A 21,197-nucleotide genomic window follows, 5' to 3' on the forward strand; every position below is an offset into this window, starting at 1 on the left:
TCACCAGAATCCAGCTTAACAAATGTTATTTTCACTTATATATGAAGTTAACTCATGTATTATAAGCTGTTTGTGCCAATTCTGATGCAGAAAAATCAGCAGTTGTTAACTTTATATTATTAATTTACCTTTATAAATCATGTAAGGCTTAAGCTTTTAAAGTAAACAATATGATACTTTATGATTATTGTACAGCAAACATTCAAGTTTTCTTCAATAAAGTGGGGAAATTTTATATCTAAAATAACTAAGCAGCAATGAAAAATATGTAAGTTTGCAGTTTACATAGAATCAGAATCTTGGAGCTGGAAGGAACACTAGTGATCAAGCAATTTAAACCCTTTGACATTTAACAAGCAATGTCAACATTTTTGTTGACAACCAAAAAAGAAACTGTGGCCTGGTGAAGCTTATCAACTCAAGGGGACTTAAAACCAGGTGTCATGACTCCAAAGCCAGTATTCTGGAATATTGCCTCAAAGTTCAGTTCACAGACAGAGAAGCATCAGCATCACCCAGGAGCTTGTCAGATATGTAGAATCTCAGGCTCCATGTCAGTCCTACTGAGTGAGAATCTTCATTTTATCAACACCCCAGGTTATTTATATGCACATTCATATTTAAGAAGCCCTGTCCTAGAACACCAAACAATTCTGCTTTTGTTATCTATTAGGCGTCATATAAAAATTGGAGGCAAATGCTATTCATTAAGTATATTTAAAGGACTTAACTATTTTAAGGTGGGAAAATGTTTCCATTACACTACTTTAACTATGCATTTTATTTTGACCTTTCAAAAGAGAAAATTTTTCACATTTTAATGCTCTAATTTAATTCCAATGATAAACATAATGTCCTAAATATAAACTAATTAGGTGAGTCCTAAGATGACCTACAGATAGAATTATATTTTAATTATAGAATTATATTTTAATTTAACTATATAATTAAAATACAATTCTAGAATAAATTATAGAAACTTTAGAATACTATGTAATATGTAGGGTATAATTGTGGAATGTAAATTATTAAATAACTTAAAGAAAATATAATTTACGGTTTCAGCTATTTAAAGTAAGAGATTAGTTTAATTGTTGCACAGTAAAAGTTCTCAAGGCTTATTTTTTGTTTGTTTGTTTGTTTGGTTATTTTTGCGGTACACGGGCCTCTCACAGGCACAGGCTCCGGACGCGCAGGCCCAGCGGTCACGGCTCACGGGCCCAGCCGCTCTGGGGCACGTGGGATCCTCCAGGACCGGGGCACGAACCTGCGCCCCCTGCATCAGCAGGCGGACTCCCAACCACTTCGCCACCAGGGAAGCCCCAAGGCTTATTTTTAGTAAGAAATAAAATTATAAAGTGGTGCTTCTAAAATAGTTAATATTATTTTGAAACCAGTTTATTTTCTTAATCATTTTGATATTGTAATCATGAGACGTTTAGAAAAATCTATAAAGAGAAGTTCTAATAAGAAGTAAAATACTACTTGATACTTGGTTAAATAATCATAATATTGAATAAGTAAAATGCAAATTTTTATTATATTGGGAGTTCAGAAGCAGTGCTTCTAAATTTTGCTCAAATTTCAAATGGAAAAAAAAAGAGAAAATCCTGGGGTTTTTTTGTTGTTTTTTTTTTGCGGTACGCGGGCCTCACTGCTGTGGCCACCCCCGTTGCGGAGCACAGGCTCCGGACGTGCAGGCTCAGCGGCCATGGCTCACGGGCCCAGCCACTCCGCGGCATGTGGGATCTTCCCGGACCGGGGCACGAACCCGTGTCCCCTGCATCGGCAGGCAGACTCTCAACCACTGCGTCACCAGGCAAGCCCAAGAATTTCTGTTTTTGATGCTGACTTCAGGTACATTTTAAAAGCAAAACTTGTTTTTCTAATTCCACCTTAAATATGCCTTATAAATCTTATCTGTAGTAAGGCCACAGTTTCCTTTTACTTTGTTGCCATTTTAACGTTGTTTTCCTAACAAAGATTACACAAAATAAGGAAGAGATGAGAATGAACCCACCCATGACTTAGCATGTGCTGCAACAAAATGCGAATTCCCACCGAATTAATAATTCCCTGTCTGTTCACAAGTTTCTGAAAGGTATATTCTGAAAGTTAAAGGGTGGGGGTTCTTGGGCCATTTTTAGCCATCAAAATTATGATAATCTATTCTAAATTCACATGAAATTCCTGAATTTTAATTCATGTAACCACTGGCTTTTATTCTTAAAAAGTATTTTTTTATATTTTCAGTGTTTTTGTTAATTTTATAAAATCATCATTATTTTTAGGAGCACCAAGCTAATCTAGTCTGAAACAATCTATAATTCTACAGCATATATCCTTCTGAATGGCAACTAAGTATTTAAATGACATTTTAATAAAAAACCTGGGAAATATTCCAACCTTCTTTCTTCTCGATTGCTTTCCTCAAGTTTCTGTAGCCTTCAAAATCACGAGGCACAGTATTGGAAGGCCAAGCCAATGAAGGACAAACCAGACAGTAAAAAGCGAAAGTGATAAGAAGGTAAAAATGATACATGAGCTTGAAGACTTTAAAATAAATTTTAAAAGATATCATCAAAGGACAATACACAGTAAAAAGGCAATACATTTTGTATGAATAAAAAGTAAGAAAAACAAGCAGCATTATATCTAAGAAGAGTATATATAGACTATCAGTTGAAATTATTCAGCAGTAAAATGTACAGTCTCAATTTATAAAGTTGATAAACAGTAAGAGTATTTGGATGCCATTGCTTTTTTTAACCTGAAATGGATCAATTTTCTCAGATTCCAAAAAAAAACCCACTTCCAATGATATCCTCTCTTCCTTGTAAACCTTTACAAAATACCTTTTTATGGCATCATTAAAAGAACTTCAAAAAGTAATGCCTTTATACCATAATATGAAAATACCATTAATACTACATACTAGGATACTAATTTTTAAACTTGTTTTCTATTTCAAATTACTACATGTGAACATCACTAAATCTAAAAAAAATTCTATTTCAAAATTATACATGAAATGGTATTATGGTCAAATGAATATGACTGTTATGATATCAGTGGAAAACTGTAATTTTATTAACTGAAAATTAATATCACTGTACTAATTACTAGACTACCGAAAGGATATATCTAAGGCAAAGGTAGCAATAAAATGGGAAATGTAGTACATTCCATTAGTAAGATTATTTTTCAACCAGCAAAGTATGAGAAAAACTATAAATATGTATTTAAAAGCTTTGACATTTAAAGAATATTCAATACACAGAATTGGGAATCTTTACTCAGTGGAATGTACTGAATACCAGTATCTCTCATGTAGACAAAAAGATAGATGTGCTAGGCTCTCATTAAGCATATAGCAATCTTGATATAGTACACTTCTACCTGGATTCCAAAAAAAAATATTTTTTCAGAATCATCAGTATTTTAAAATGAAGAGATTGAGTCTTAGTTATGAATTATTTCATCAAGGCAGTTCTCATTTTAATTTTATAACATGATTTTTATTTGCTGGCCTGTGATTGTTTTTCCCAATCAACTTATATACTGCTATTGCAAGAAGAGACTAGCAATCTTTCTGAGAAAAAAATTCTGCAGAGTGATATTCACCAGAGATCAAAATGTCCAGTAGAATGTCTAGAAAAGGGTAAGAAAAGCCATCGCCTAAGAAATCTCTGTGTTTCTAGAGTTTCAACCTGACACCACTAAATACAAATATAATGCAGTCTGATGAATGAGTGAATTTTTTATAATGCAAGTCATTTAAAGCTAGATATTCAAAAATATGGGGGTCAATGTACGAATGGTAAATTTTCTTTATCCATATACACCAAAAAAAGTAAAAAAAAAAAAGTCTAATCTAGGCTTATACTGATGATAATGAGCTATAATGACTCAAAGGATATGGTTCCCTAGCAAAAAACCCAAATTTTCTATTTTCAGCATGAAATTTTGTTTACCTTGCACTAGAGAGCTATATTAAAACATATGGATAATGTGAGCTAATAAGTAGATAAACTTTAGATGCCTTCCCAATTGTCTCTTTAAAAAAACACTACAATCAATAGTTCCAAATGACAGTAGAGGGGCAGAGATATAAACTAATAATCTGATGCTTCTCCATAATTTAAAGGAGTTCAGTCTTTATTTCATTTAGTTCCATTTATAATACCTCTTCCACAGTTAAATGGGGGGGGATGACAAATCTTGCTAACCTTTCTAACATTTGTGTAACTAAAGAAAATAGTCAATGTAGTCTATTCGATTATTCTTCCTTATTTTCTTACTACCTACACTTATGGATTATTTTACATCTCAACAGAAAATAAGCACAGGAAGAAGAGCCAACCTTTAAACCACACATCTTAGCAACTGGTTGTAGTTTAGATAAAGACTTTGACAAGAGGTTGAAAATCTCATGTAAAACAGGATTTATGGCATCCTCCTTGAACACAAATGTAGCTTCTGACATAAAAATGATACAGTTGCCACTCCACCAACCAACACTTAGTGTCAGAGGCCCTGTAGTCACTACAACCAAAGGCTAACAGCACAAAAACAAAGTAAATTAAAAGACATGGAGCTTCTAAAGAATTTGTGGATTCAGTGGGATAAACAGAAGTAGCTATGAGAACTGGGACAGCTGAGCAAAGCTGAACCCAAAGGCCAAACCCCAGATAGGTTTTGGAAACTGTCAACCAAAAGGGGTAACAAAAATCTTCCCTACACTATTTAATTTTTTTTCTTAATGAGGTTACTGCCCAAATTTTCAATAGTTGGATTAATGCTTCCTCTTTCAAAATTACAAATATCCCTAGAGGAATTTTATTAGTTAGTCATTTCCACTGGAATGAGTTCCTTTCTCTAGTCAGATGGCTTTGTTTCCAACTTTGAATTTGAGGAGATGAGAGAAGAAAGTAGATGATTTTGAAACTGGGAGTACTTCGGGCTAGGGAAGAATTACATGAGAACTGACCTCATGGTCAGGGAGGAATGGATCAAGGTAGCATGGGGACACAGAAGGTCAGTAGGTAGGAATAAGAGAGAATGGCTAAGGCGGAAATTCATATTTTCCCCCAAAGGTTGGTCTACATTCATGGAAGGGAAACAAAGTTTCTTTCCCCTATTTTCCTTTTCCTATTCCCTTTTGAATTGCTCTTACCACACTATAGAATGAGTAAATATCATTTCATGTGAGTGAGTTGGGAAACCTGGACATTATGTACTTGTAACACTTTCTAGAGAAAAATTAGTTCCAAGTTCCAAACGATTTTAAATTAACTTACTATATATGCAAGGTTGAGGTAGAACCAAATTTTGCAATGTTCTCTTTGATAAATAAAATAGTAAATATGAGGCATGTAATACAACTTAACCAGAATCAATATATCCAAACAGAAGCTACTCCCTCCAGAGTTCCTGTAGAAGACTAATCACTAACTTCAGTAAAGCTGCTGTCATTCTAAACACTTTATTATGTTTTGTTTCAACAACAACTCTATTATTTTTTGTTTCAACTGTAGCAAACCCTTTGGCTAAAATGAGAGCATACCAATATTTTTAAGAAAGGAATTTACATTACATGCAGCTAAAAGTTATTGGTGATAAATGAAATGCTTTATCAAGCTGAGTAAAATAGAACTATTTATCAGTCAAAAACCTTACAACCCTGCATTGTCACAGAAATAACCTGCATCAGAGGTATAAATTTAGGGTACCTATGATCACTATAAAAACATCAAAAGTGCCCAGGTTTCTATTGGGATCCCTATCTGTTTTTTATTATTCATACCCAACAGGTGATTATGGTAACATCTCTAAATTTACCTCAAAAGGAAAGAGCAGAATCAGTTCATGACCTTAAGAAATATACCCTTGCTTATCCTTACTTATTATTCATGAACACAAACCACCTACACCGTTAAAAACAAGTCATACCATTTCACATTTTGACCAACTACACAACTGAATTTTACAAATAAATGATAAGTCATGTGCTGAAGTCTCATTTTCATTTCCACAGTATGTTGGGTCAAACCAGTTTTGATAATTCTGTGAACACTGTTACAGTTTTAATTGCCCTGCATAAGAACTAATCATTATATATTTCTTAATGCTACCATAATCAGCCATCCATGAGCAACATCTTTTAAGACATTAGTATCTTAAGAATGCAATTTCAATTGCAATGCCTCCTAACCACAGATGTGCAACTCCTTGTTTTAATTATTCTAATCAGTCCTTTTTAACTCAAGGACAAACAGCAGAATTAATTTGGAGAGTTTAAACCTCTAATAACTTTGGTCAACTGACTATTCAAAGAAGAAATGCTTGGTTGTCAAAATAAATTTCTAAATAAACTGAGCAAAGCAGCAGCTAGACTAAATGTCAATAGTAATTCTAAAAAGTGCACCTCCATAACAAGCTATTTGACAAATAAGATATCTTTTCCCCCTTTGGAATATCTAGCCAAAAATGCTTAAAATTAATTTGACTGGCATGTTCAAAATATATTCTACGTAAGTAATTTGACTGCACCATAGAATCAATATGTAAACATGTAAACAATTTATGAGGTTTTAACCACTCATAGATTACAAGTGGTCATATTTTAATTTTCCTCCTCTTCTTTGCATCCAGTTGATTTCAGAGGGAGATATTACCAGGATGCAAGGAAAAGGAAGCCTAGAACAGTGGTGAAAAGCTGAGTAACTCATTGTTGGAAGAGTCAGAAAGCCTGAAATAACATAAATAACTTTCACATAATCAAATTAGAGCCCGCAGAAAATACTTAAGAGACCAAATGATATTAAATGACAGTCTGATGAATTAGTTTAGCCTTTACTTAAACTAATCTAGACAGGAAGCAGAATATATCAATGAGACTATTTAATTGCATTAGAAAATGGAAAAAAAATGAAAATATTGAGTAATGGTAGAACAAGCTTTGCAGAAAAGATGAATGGAATGCAAAAGCAGCTATTTGAAAAAATAATAAAATAATTTCTAATAGTAATTTTACCTTATAGTCTAAATAAAATTCACTACTATATTATTATAAATAAATAAATTTTTTTACATACAAGTAGAGATAAATCTTTAAAAGCATATAATTATAATTGTCACCTATGTTAAATGACATTTTATTTATTAATATACTTATGAGGCTATGTATACTCATTGCAATTGCAAATTAAAATAGCCTGAAAAGTAATTAGCAGTATAGCAGTGATTTTATAGCACTACCTTTTTTTCTTCTTCTTTTCTTTCCTTTTCAGCTTCTCTAAATCCTTCTTAGCTAGATCTATAATCTCAATGGTCTCTTTGTCTGAGGATACTACAGTAGGAGAGAAAGCTGATGATCCACTGAAGTATGGTGATCTTGCTGTGGCTCTTGTCAAGTTTTTTCGAAGGTTCTCATTCACTGCTTCACTTTCTAATAATTTTGCCCTAATGAATAAAAATACACTTAAGTTGGAAACATTTTATTATTGTGGTAAATAATACTTAACATAAAATTTACCTCCCTAACCATCTCTAAGTGTACAGTTCTACAGCACAAAGTACACCCACACTGTTGTGCAACCATTGCCACCATCTACCTTCAGAACTTTTTCATCTTCTCCAATTAAAACTCTGTACCCATTAAACACTAACTCCTCATTCCCCTCTCCTCCCAGTCCCTAGCAACCACCATTCTACCTTCCATCTCTGCAAACTTGACAACTCTAAGAATAAACAGGGAACATTTTAAATGAGTTGTTTTGCAAGCTAAAAAGTTTCCCAAAATGTATTTCAACATTGCTACAAGGTATGGCTTTTTTAACATATGTGTTCACAAACATTAGTGTTTAAGATATTTTAAAAATTTCCTGATCAAATAACTGTAAATTTGAAGTAACACTCTTAGTGCTCAAAAGTGCCAGTGATAATTAGATTACTTGCATTCTGGTCAATAGGCACTAGTTATCCTTGCTTTGTAAACTCATCTTTGAAACTTAAAATGTGCAAGCAGCATGGTTCCCTTCCTTCCTGTTCCTCATTCATCATGCTGTAATAACATTTCCAAATCTTTGTAAGGAATAGTTAGTCAAACTTGCCTCTAAGTGGCTGAAAGATATCTGGCTCCTGAATATGGCATGGGAAAAGATGAAATCTCCAAGGAAACCTGAGTTTGATAATTAAAAACATTCTTTTGTTTGCTCAAGCGGTCCTCATAATGACAGGAAAATAATGTATGTGCTGTCAATAATAACACTGAATGATAAGATCCTAAAAGAGCCTGGATTCTTGAGACTACAAGGGATTCAGAGAGTCCTCTGGGCCAGTTCCTTTAGTCCATTTGATTTAAACCATAAAAGAACACAATTATCTACTTCAGTATAATAAATTTCCCAGGTCAATTTGGCACAAGGGTGATTGAGGCAAGGTTATAAGGAGAAAATACTACCTACTATCTCTGTCTCAAAACTACATTACTAAGCACTTTTGCCATATGTTCAAATGTTTCAGAGGAAGTTGCTAGATTATTTGCAACTACTGAGCTCTAGAAGGCACAGTCAGCTGTGTTTTTACACTGCCTACCAAAATTATTCATGACACTGTTGAAATCAACTAGAGACAGAATATACACAAATCAGTGAATATGTTACAAATAAGTGTCCTATATATTCTTTAATGAAATTGTTTTACTTTATATTTGGTGTTGCAACAGTTACAATGTTTTAAAATCATTAAATAGCTGTGTACAAACTTTTAAGTTAAATGATTTCAAAATTATTTTAAAGAAAATTCTGAATATAATGCTGTCATTTTTTAATAAGAGGACAACCTAAGTATAAAAATGCAGCTTAATGATAAAAACTCAGTAAAAATTTACACTTTTCTATATTTTCAATATCTAGCACAAAGCCTGGGTACATAATAATGAATGTTAATAATGAATGAAGGGGACTTCCCTGGTGGCACAGTGGTTAGGAATCTGCCTGCCAATGCAGGGGACACGGGTTTGATCCCTGGTCCGGGAAGATCCCACATGCTGCGGAGCAACTAAGCCCATGAGCCACAACTACGGAGCCTGAGCTCTAGAGCCCGCACACCACAACTACTGAAGCCCACGTGCCTAGAGCCCGTGCTCCGCAGCAAGAGAAGCCACTGCAATGAGCAGCCCGCGCACCGCAATGAAGAGTAGCCCCGCTCGCCACAACTAGAGAAAATCCTGTGCGCAGCAATGAAAACCCAACGCGGCCAAAAATACAAATAATAAATAAATTAATTAATTTTTTTAAAAAGACCCTTTTAAAAAAATGAATGAAAATATAAATTATCAATTAATGACCTGTTTTTAATTGGCTCATTTATATAATAATCAGACAATCTGTGTTTGATTATTACCTGATTTTAAAAATCTGCATTTGGTAGGGGCATATTTTTAATGCTTCTTCCATCCTGGTGCTAATAAAGGCTGAAGCCTTTAGGGCTCACCTCCAACTCCACCAACCCCACACTACATTAGTAGATCCTGCTTTTTGTATGGGCTGTAGAGATAACATCTCTCTCTTTGCCTCTCCTTCTCTTCCTACTCACCCAATCACACACTTGTTGCTGTCTGCATTTCATTGAATAGGAGACCAAGCAGTGAGGCATGAGGGGAAGTACACAGACTTCCTTGGGAAGGAATAACCTGAGGCTTGCATCTCAGCCTTTTCACTTACTGAATATCATCTCAGCTTTTTCACTCACAGAATCTCTAAATCCTTCATTAAATGGAGATGAAAATATATACTTCCCTAGGACGGTTATGAGGATGATGATACAATGAATTTAAAACTCACCTAATAATGTTTTTAACAAATAATAACTATTCTTATCAAAAAGTTGGAAACAATATAATTATCTAACAGTAGGGGATTAGATAAATAAATCAATTACAACCCATGAGACAGTACTCATGGAGCCATGCAAAAACCATGTTAGAAAAATATTTAATAACATTAAAAAATGATCCTAATATCTTGTCACATTTCAAAGAATAGATAGCAAAGCAATACATACACCCCGATACAAATTTTGCTAAAGTATGCATTGAAAAATTATTGAAGAGATACACCAAAATGTTAACATCAGTTCTTGGAATGGTGAGAATATGGGTGATTTTAACTTTTTAAAAACTTTCCTATATTTTCAGAAATTTCTACAAAAATTTTGAACTCCAGAAAACTAAGATTAATTAGTGACTATTATCATTTCACAACAAATAATGTGATGTGTAAATTTATTAAAAGGTAACTAGTATTATTTTATAATTAAAATGATAAGACTTAAAATATAAACATTCCCATGTAGCAATACATTTACATAATTTACATTAAGTTTAAGTAGCTGTGAATGAATGTCTTCCTAAGAGAAAGTATTGATTAAAATATGGATTGGAGTAGAATTTTGTAGATGAAACAGAATGTGAGAACTTGCCTAAATAATAATATGTTAGACCTTTACAGTATTTTTCAATTTAATAGTTTTTACATCCTGTTCTTTTATTTGAGCCCCATAATAACTCTTTGAGACTAGCAGGTACTACCTCATTCTTACAGATAAACACTAAAGATCAAAGAGTTAGGTAATTTGCCCAAGGTCACATACTTAATAAACAGAAGCTTAAAAATTTCAATGCAGGTAATTCAATTTAAATTCAAAGATCATTTATGTTTATCCCATATGTAAATTATTTTTATATTATAAATTACAGTCCCGAGATCTGAGAAGACTACACTTTATGAATGGGACAAACTGAATAAAAGAGCCAAAAAGCTATTAACCTATACCACGAAAGATTTGATCACTGACTGAACTCAAGGCCTAAGAGTCATCATTGTTCTCTAGATGGCTTAAAGAATAGTCTTAACTCAAGAACTTGAAGAAGAAAGATATTAGATGCTCCTTTTAGCTACTAGAAGGAATGGAAATGATTCAGTTTTCTAGGAAATAATGACACTAGTCAAGCCATTCACCAAATAATGAGATCAAGCTTAGATATGGTCTTAGAATAACATGATGGAAGAGAGGAAATCAAGCCCAAGAACCAGAGTATGGAATCAGCCTTAACAATTGACCAGTGCCAAGAAAATAAAAAAAGATAAAAAGAAGCAGACTAGGAGCAGGAAAAGAATCTTTAGGAACTAAAAGACAGAGATATTAGTTTTGTCTGAAGGAATGGTAAAGATGGGGTCTACAGAGTCAGGAAACACAGGAGACTGGTCAGAGGACAAGTTTTTGGCAGTAGGCAGGAAAGAGCACTGCCAACACAAGATGGAAACTGCAAGTCCAGTTTGGCAGCTGACCAGAACTACAACCTAAGGTCCCAAAGGTCTCCATCAAAAAGGTAAAGTCTGGAAATATATAAACAGAATAAAAGTAACAGTTATTTGAGTAACTTTATCTATTGCTACATCAGATGTTTTCTCACTGGTTTTTACTTTTTGAAGCTTTTAAGGGACCTGGTGTGCCTTACGGAGGCAGAAACAGTAGAAACACTACTCATCTCTGTTTAAGAATCTCTAGAATAGCCAGAGGAAGAGAGAGAAAAATAGAACACAAATACAAGACAGAGAATTGTTAGGGTAGCTGTGAAAGATAATCTCTCACTTGGTTATTTTCTGCAAATGGATAACAGAAGTGAGATCTGAGCTATTTAGATGCTCCCAATGGAGCTGACTGTAGTTCTACTTAAAGAGAAAGCAGCTCAGCCATCAGGGCAAACCATGGAACCTGAAAATATTATAGAAATGATGAGTGTCCTTGATCTACTTTCTGACCCCAATTCTTCCAGTCTGTGCTCAGTGGTCCCCTCCACATTCCCACACCTGGCATGGGTGTTCTATTTACTGATTTCTGTCATTCCATTTACTACATGTGACTATTTATGTAAGTTGACCCACCTAGACTGTGAACTCTTTGTTTATGTCATACTTGTTCAGTCCATGGCATGATGCTTGGCATACAGTGAGTATTTGCAATATGTGTGTGAAATGTGGGTGATGAATGAGCCTTTGTATATACCACAGAGGCAGGCAAATTGGTAGGGATGCAATGACTCACACATATAGAATAGCTGAAGAAGTATAAGGGAACAGGAGTAATGGGAGATTTTAAAAATTAGAGATGACTTATTGATGTTGACCATTCCCAAATGGTGGGTGAAGAGGCACAGGGAGGTAACTTCATCGACACCAATTATGCCTGTTGTTATATGAGGTTAGGTAAGCTTCCAATTAAGGGTATAACAACAAGAGCAGGAGGATAACCCAGGAAGATAATGTGGGAAGAGGAAAGTAGTTTGTGACATTATGTTCCCATATGTTCCGTTATAGGCAAGTACCTATTCCCCTAAAGTTAACCTGACCAAAGGGCTGAAATATCACTGTGAATAGTTACTACAAAATAAGCCCAAAAAATAGCAATAATACTTCACTGCAAAACCCAAAATACGTGCATTATATATTACAGAACGTGAACTGTACCTGAGATCTTCAATTTCTTTAATATAATTGTGAATCATATTACTAATCTCCTCATTCCCTTCACCTGCAAGATAAAATAAGGAAAGGGGGAGAGGGATAAATTGGGAGATTGGAATTGACACACACACACTACTATATATAAAAACAGATAACTACTAAGAACCTACTGTATAGCACAGGGAACTCTACTCAATACTCTGTAATGACCTATATGGGACAAGAACCTAAAAAAGAGTGAATATATGTATATGTATAACTGATTCACTTTGCTGTACAGCAGAAAGTAACATTGTAAATCAACTATACTCCAATAAAAATTAATTAAAAAAAGAATTTCCTTTAAAATTCAACAGAACAGAATGAGAGAAAAAACAAAGTTATAGAAACAAACAATAATGCTTTGAAACATAATTTAAACAGCAAATTTCCTGCCCTTAATTACATGAGCAGAAAGTAAGATAATATGATGAAGCATAGGGCATATTTTGTTTCTGTAAGAATGTATTATTTACAAATTAAGTATTAACTTAAAATCACAGATTGTATACACAGAGATTGACTTTTTCACTTCAAATATTCCACAAAGTTAACAAACATGAAGAATATTTCCTGCTCTCCAAAAGTAATCCCTCACTCATCCCACCCTACACACATACCTGCTCTGGCAAGAACTTGGTTGGCCTGATCACTAACAAGCTGTGTGATTCTGGTCCTCAATACATCAACCGTCTCTTGCATGGCTTTAATTCTTACACGCAGGTTGTTATTTTCAGTCTGTAGCATAGCATTCTCATGAAACATATCATTGATGCTTTCCACACCCTCCTCGTCGATTATTCTTTTACCCTAGAAAAGAAAAATATTTCCCTGTTGATTGAGAAGTTTTAAATACACAAGAGTTTTATTAAAGGATACTGCAGGATTATGCAATTCTACAACCAAGAGCACTTTTGTCTTAACAGCTTCAAGGCAAGAGATCCTTTTCCCTCTACTACATCTCTCCTTTGAGCATTTGTCACTAAAGAATCTGACTGGGAAGGAAGTATTTTGAAACAAGAGGCTGGTCAGGTTGTCAGACTGAACATTATTAAAGGCTACCCACACATAAAACTAGAGAATTCTACCTCCAAAAGGAAAGATGCCACCACTATGACAAAGAGACTCCAGAGACATATATGTGCAAGCCATCACAAAAAGGTATCACTGTGTACACAAAATGTATCACAAAATGCAAAGTCAAAACCATTAGCTTACTGTTTTGTACTCCATAAGCTCCATCTGAAGTCGTGTGATCTCACTACGGAGAGCATTGATCTGCTGACTAGCTCTGTCCTGATTGACCATCACCTTATTCTTGATATTTCTAGCTCGATTGGCATATTTCAGGGTATTTAAAGTTTCCATAAAATCTCTGTCTGAAGGGCTGACACATGCTATCATGATTGTTTGGCTGAAAGTTACAAAAAATAATTAGGTTTACAGGTAAAAGCAAATAAAACACTGAAATAATCATTTTAAAATTCCTGCCTTTTGAATAATATCTCTCCTTCGAGATACCAAAAGATTGACATTACTAACTTAAAAATAAAAGCAAATTTATAAGCCCCAATGCTTTAAGACTATCTTAAGGAAAAAGATTTTGTTTGCTTGGCTAAAATTGGGGAAAATTAATTTATATTATCCTTTTTTGACTCATAATACCATATACTCATAATACAAGTGCATATATTTCTCACCTCTTTAAAAAATTTTTTGAAGCAATATACACAGAATAATTCTAAAATTTAATCTATCTATAATATGACATGTTGAAATTCAAAAATCATTGCTTTCATTATCTACTTAATATTTCAGGATTTTTTTTTTTAATTTTTATTTATTTTTGGCTGCTTTGGTTCTTCGTTGCTGTGCACGGGCTTTCTCTAGTTGTGGCAAGCTGGGGGCTACTCTTCCATTCGTGCACAGGCTTCTCATTGCGGTGGCTTCTCTTGTTGCAGAGCACGGGCTCTAGGCATAAGGGCTTCCGTAGTTGCAGCACGCAGGCTCAGTAGTTGTGGCACGCAGGCTCAGTAGTTGTGGCATGAGGGCTCTAGAGCGCAGGCTCAGTAGTTGTGGCACATGGGTAGTTGCTCCACAGCATGTGGGATCTTCCCGGACAAGGGCTTTAACCTGTGTCCCCTGCACTGGCAGGCAGATTCTTAACCACTGTGCCCCCAGGGAAGTCCCTATTTTAGGATTTAAATTTTTTCTTTTTATTTAATCACTTGCATCCTGATTTTTTATTTCAGCAAAAAGTTTTACACAAAATCCTATCACTTGATCAAGAAAAGTATTTAGTATATCCATATGTTTCACAATATGAAACGTCATTTGTGATTGAGTGGTCAAAGTTCCAGAGTTTCTGGCTAGATTACATAGGAAAACTGGGAAACATTATTTTATCATCATGATGAATTGCTTTGCCAACCAAAGAATAGGATAATAAAATGCTTATTATGCCTAAGCTATTTCTGTCAATGAAAAAGATGTGGAGAGTCTAATGGGCACTTGCACACTAACAGTTAAGGAGCTAATTTACCCACCCTGGTAGGAAATTTATACCTATCAATTCTAATCTATAGCCTCCTAGCTTCCTGCTTTCACTCCTGCCTTCTCCCAATAATCTCAACACAGCACTCATAGTAACACTTTTATTTTCTTCTTCTTATTTTTTTTTAGTATTGTCAAGCTTTATTTTTACTCATTTTAGATGTGTAGTAATGTCTCATTTTTTTTAATTTTTAAAATTTTTACACCATTTTTAAAGGTTACTTTCCATTTACAGTTATTACAAAATATTGGCTATATTCCTCATGTTGTACAATATATCCTTGAGCCTATCTTACATCCAACGGTTTGTACCTCCCACTCCCCCACCTCTATATTGCCCCTCCCCGCCACTGGTAACCACTAGTTTGTTCTCTATACCTGTGAGTCTGCTTCTTTTTTGTTATATTCACAGTTTGTTGTATTTTTTAGATTCCACATATAAGTGATATCATACAGTATTTGTCTTTCTCTGTCTAACTTATTTCACTTAGCATAATGCCCTTCATAGCAACCCTTTTAAAAGGGGTCCCATTCCACCTATCTTTATTCCTTTGTGAACTCTTGCTCATCCTTATTTACCCTTACTTTTACTATTATTCAAGATTCAACTCAGAGATCATCCAGTCCAAGAATCCAACCCTGAGTTTGGCTGTACTCCTTTCTCTCTGCTTCCTCATACCCTTTGCATACCTCTTTTTTGTTGATTATGATTATATTGAAATTTTATAGATCCAAACTCTTAGATACTAAAATCCTAGAGGACAAGGATCATCAAATATTTTTTATTCATCAGACTACTTTGTACAACACAGTATTTGGAACATATTAGGTCATTACTATTTGTTTGTGTTACTTGGAACATATTAGATCCCTAATAATTGTTTGTATGTCATGCGTATATTATATTTATTTATTTGAAGTCAGAAGTTAAGATAATTCATGCATCTCTGTTGATGAAGAAGATAAGGTAATCCAGTGAGAGTGATGATTATGGATACTGATTAGAGGATAGGACTACTCAAAATGTTATCCCCAGTCCAGTGCCAGTCTGGCAGATTCATGACAAGTATAGAAATTGACAGTAAGCATTTTGGCAACTTTTACAACATTTGAGCTTGCTGTAATCAATGAACTCATTTCACTGAATACAGTATAGACCAGTTCAAGTATTTTCAAACTCACATAATGGGACAAGCTGAGTATAGTCATGTTCAATATCAAGCCACGACAACTGGGAAGTGGGAAGGAGGAGAACTCTCCCTTATTAAAAATATTTTGAGAAGTATTGGGATCAAGTGCTTAAGAAGAATAGTGAAATCAGGAATGAGAGGAGCTAAGACCTACTGTATAGGAAAAAGGTCACATATTAAAACCCAAATGATACAAATTTCAAGAATAGTTATGGGGCTTCCCTGGTGGTGCAGTGGTTGAAAGTCTGCCTGCCGATGCAGCGGACACGGGTTCGAGCCCTGGTCCGGGAGGATCCCGCATGCCGCGCAGCGGCTGGGCCCGTGAGCCACGGCTACTGAGCCTGCGCATCTGGAGCCTGTGCTGCGCAGCAAGAGAGGCCGCGACAGTGAGAGCCCCGCGCACCGCGATGAAGAGTGGCCCCCGCTTGCCACAACTAGAGAAAGCCCTCGCACAGAAACGAAGACCCAACACAGCCAAAAATAAATAAATAAATTTATTTTTTAAAAAAAGAATAGATATGTTTATGAAAAATAATTTTTTAATGAAAGTTGTTTATTTTTATATAAAACCATAACTCTATCTTAAAGGAAACCATATAATTTAAATATATTAGGGAGTTCCCTGGTGGTCTAACAGTTAGGATTCGGCACTTTCACTGCTGTGGCCCGGGTTCAGTCCCTGGCTGGGGAACTGAGATCCCACAAGCCATGCAGTATGGCCAAAATAAACAAATAAATAAAGTTATTTATCTTATATATTGTTATATCATATTATGTTACACATTAGGGGGGAAATACATCACAATGTTAACAATAGTTACTTACAAGTAATAGAAATACAGTTGATTTTTATCATGTTTTATATTTTCTGTATTTTTCCATATTTTTGCTATAAACTTTTTAAAATGTTACATTAAACATTATAAATGTATAAAAGCCAGTTTTGTTTTTTAAAAAATCACCAAACTGTACACATAAATATATGCAGCTTGTTTCCACAAATACTTTTGATTTAATTTTTCTTTTAAGAGAAATTTGTACAAACATCACAACATGAAGGAATTTTGTTTTCCAATGCTTATACAAAGTTTAATGCTTTTGAACTAGGTGTTCAATCTCACAATTTTAAGCAGGAATTGAGGGTCACTGAGAATAAGAGGCGTTACCACTAGATAGGAAATGGGTGAGGAACATCTGAGACTCTTTAGCTATAGCTTAGATAAAACTCAAGAGGAATTCAAAACCCACAGTGCAAATATCTTAGATTGTTACAGGGCAAGCAAACTCTCAGAAGTACTGAAGTATTCAAAAGTATTGACACTTGTAAAGGGAAGATGTTTACTATCTCTGCTTTGTTTATAAGACAAAGCTGTATTATAAAGCTAAGAAATAAACACAGGAAAAGGCTACAATTTAGCAAACTTTAAAAATTTATATTTGGCTTAAAAAACAAAAATTTTTGTCCTGTTATAATAAGAGCCAGATTGATACTGAAGGTCAGAATGAAAATATAGACCAGAAGTAAGAAATATGTAACAGTGGAAGCAATACAAAGGATATGCTAGAAGACAGCTGAGTTAAGACAATGGCAATATTATATGAAAAGAAGGAATATAAAAATGATACTCTTGAATTCTATAAAACAAAACTTTATTTCTAAATCCATCCAACTTCAGACCTAAATAAACTTAACATTATCAAAATTCTTTGAATAATAGTTGTTCAAAAAGAAAGTTTGCAAGTTTAATTTTACAGCATCTAATGATCATTTTACAGCACCTAATGATCATTTTATAGCATCAGTAAACATGATGTTAGACCGTTGAAAACACTGTAAAATAGATTCACTGTAGTTGTGTGTAACTTGTTGAACTGTGCTATGATTGAATTTAAATGCCAAAAAAGTTACCATTTTTAAAGCCAACATTCTGATGCTTATAAAAAGGAATGCATTACCAAAAGAATACATTTAGCTGATGAAACATATCAGGATGATGCAAAGTACAGAAAAGGAGGAATATCAGTGATTCTGGCAAAGTGAATAACCAGCAATCACCCTATATTTCATTCAATTAACATTTTAAAATTTTTTCTCAAATGTAAAAAAATGTTTAATTTTTAGGAGACTTTGTAAAGAAAATGAATAATATTTAAATTACTTTTTAATTACTTAGAAGACAGCATTTACTTTTCAACAAAATTTTATTAGGCATCAACTATGTGCCAAGCACTTAAAACTGAAACAATGGTATAGAGAAAGAGCACATGCCAAGGATTTCATTTATAAGCTAAGTGACTGAATAAATTACTTAACCTCTCTGGATTTCAATTTCCTTATCTATAAAATAGGAATAATAACACCTACCTCAAGAGGTGTTTTAAGAAATATGTGAAATAACAACATGCAAAAGCACTCACACATTTGAGGCACTTAATAATTATTAGTTCCTCATCCTATTAATTTGCTTTACAGTAAAAACAGTTCTTATAAATCACTTTACAAACTTATTTTTAAAATAATGAATAACTGAAATTCAGGAATATGGAGGATAAACACTTATGCATACCTATTACCCCCAAGAGAATCCTGTAGTAGTCTTGTCAGCTTAGAATCTCTATAGGGAACATGCGTGGCCCTCTTGCTCTTGTCTCCCAATGCACTTATTACATTGCCAAGTGCCAACTAAAAGAAAGAGAGAGAAAAAAAATTATAAAAATGTACTAATTATAACACTTTTAAATAATGAAACCTTATAGAAAATAATATGAAGCCATGGCAGAATTGAGAACATTTGTGTTTGGTTTTGTTTTACATTTGTATTTTCAAATATAAAGTAAACTTGGAGCTTTCCACATAACTACTAAAAACTGACACCACTCAAAATTTAATGCCATATATATACCCATAATTCACAAATACTTAAACTTCTATGCAGAGATTTTCTTTAGAAATAGAAATGTTATAAGATTGATGACTTCTGACCATTCCTAGTATTACCAGAGCATCATGTTGTACACCCCACAAAACTGCCAATTCATGTTGCAAATTCTTCTCCTCAATTCATTGAAGAAACAAATTGTTCGCTAGTTTAACAGTTGCATAAACTTTCTTGTTGTACTATAGCTTCCTCATGGGAAAACAAAATTTCCTTTAACCACAATAAAAATATCAGTATGATATCTCTGAACATGGCATTCCTAATGCAAGTATAGCCGCACTTAGAAATTCAATGAATCTATGTGCTAAGCATCCAATATTTTAAAAAACTAAGTCAAATTACGGAACTATTTAGTCACTCCTCCTGCCACCCCCTACTGCTTTTCCTACTGTCACTGAACCAGCACCTACAGCATAAGCATTTTCCTGAATGCTGGTTGCACTCGCCTTCAGTAATGCAAAACCATGTCTTTGTTAGAGCCAATGGATCCTGCAGCGAGTGCATCAGCATCACACTGTCTTAGTCCCCCTTTTCCAGAGTCTGCAGTTTTAACCACTGGCCACACTGAATGAACCTCTACCATGCGTCTGAACATGCTTCAGTAGCCTGAACTGGAAAACAGAGCAATGGCTTTTGTCTTTTCCATGCAGCACAAATGTAAATACCACCATGATTTTACCTCCTAAGAAACTCAAAACAATACACAAAGTCGAGGATCCTGGTCGCTCACTCCTTTTAACACATGTTCAACTGTATGGTGGGAGCATCAAGATGGGTAGTTGGGAAGGCTGGCTCTCTCTAATCAGTCTCAGTTGATAATTCCCCCACAGAAGGGTTGCAATCATATGAAAGTAAATATTGGGCAATAAACAAAAAAATGACCATATGCTTGGAGCCCCCTGCTCTAGGAAGAAAGGGAGGGAAGCAAAGCAGAAAACACCTGTCCTGATGCTGTCAGCATCACAGAAATTTAGGATGCCATTACTTTTAAGCAGGAACAAAGAACCAACTTTTTAATGAAATCAATAGGAAGAAAAGATTAATTACATAAAAATTTGGTTCTAAAACGTTTTCTTCCATATAATAGGAGCTTTAGGCTAACTCAAACACAAGGTGTTTTCCAATCAAAAACACCACTAGATGGCATGGTATTAAAGTTAATTCCTAATACAATCTAGAAAAGTTCTCATTTTGAAACAATCATTACTAAAAAACATTTGATTGTAATTTCCAAAATAAAGTCTATCACATAATGTTAGCAAAAAAGCTACTTTGAAAGTCATCCCATAAAATGTTTAATATTAAAACAGTAAGTTTGTGAGAAGAATTTAAAAATCATTTCTATTATATATATGCATAGATTATTTTATGCACACATCATAAAATTTAATCCAACTAAATTTTTACACATGAAGAAAATTTGCAATGTGAAAAGGAGAAAACTGCTGACAGTCTGAGGAGATCAAAATTCAATGCATTACTCCTAAATTTACAGCAACTTTCATTTCTCAGCTCAGTGCATGAAGGATTTCCACTTGGGTATTATGTATTACAAAAGGGAAAAGGACAATAAAATAGCCCTGTTATATTCTCAGCACAAAGCCTTAGTCTTAGTCTTACAAGTCCACAGTTGATGGAAATGCCTTCTTTTGCCCTCTCGCCTGTAGCTCCAGTACGCTTCAGTCTTTCTGATCCTGCCAGATCAACAAAATGGAACTTTGCAGTCAGAGTTTCAAATTCATTCATCTGTGATGATTCAGAAATCACCTTATTATCAGTTGCACTTTCCTGCAATTGAGGAAGATAATTGAAAATATTTTATTAATATGACACTAAATATCCTTCAATCCCACCTTGCCCTCAGTATACATATAGCCAAGTATAGGCATGTGGCCAAATAAATATAAGTACAAAAATGCCTGCTGCAATTAGAAGCTTAGACAAAG

The 21,197-nt window shown here is 34.3% G+C and overlaps 1 protein-coding gene across 14 annotated transcripts in view; it reads right to left on the minus strand.

Moving 5' to 3' along the window:
- Positions 1 to 21,197, minus strand: part of KIF21A (kinesin family member 21A) — a 155,507-nt gene that overhangs the window by 52,024 nt on the left and 82,286 nt on the right. For 8 of the 14 annotated variants that reach the window (XM_089920522.1, XM_089920513.1, XM_089920523.1 and 5 more), the window contains exons 6-12: positions 20,872 to 21,039; positions 18,880 to 18,995; positions 13,788 to 13,983; positions 13,190 to 13,379; positions 12,534 to 12,597; positions 7,261 to 7,464; positions 2,407 to 2,445 (exon numbers count right to left, since the gene is read on the minus strand). In XM_089920522.1, coding sequence (XP_089776648.1) covers positions 2,407 to 2,445; positions 7,261 to 7,464; positions 12,534 to 12,597; positions 13,190 to 13,379; positions 13,788 to 13,983; positions 18,880 to 18,995; positions 20,872 to 21,039 — 977 coding nt within the window. The remainder of the gene's footprint in view (positions 1 to 2,406; positions 2,446 to 7,260; positions 7,465 to 12,533; positions 12,598 to 13,189; positions 13,380 to 13,787; positions 13,984 to 18,879; positions 18,996 to 20,871; positions 21,040 to 21,197) is intronic. The other 6 variants (XM_089920516.1, XM_089920525.1, XM_089920527.1 and 3 more) reach the window with 1 other exon arrangement.

This window comes from Delphinapterus leucas, chromosome 11, assembly GCF_059928025.1.
Source record: "Delphinapterus leucas isolate spDelLeu-1000000601 "Yukka" chromosome 11, BTC_Dleu_Yukka2, whole genome shotgun sequence".
NCBI classification, from domain to species: Eukaryota; Metazoa; Chordata; class Mammalia; order Artiodactyla; family Monodontidae; genus Delphinapterus; species Delphinapterus leucas.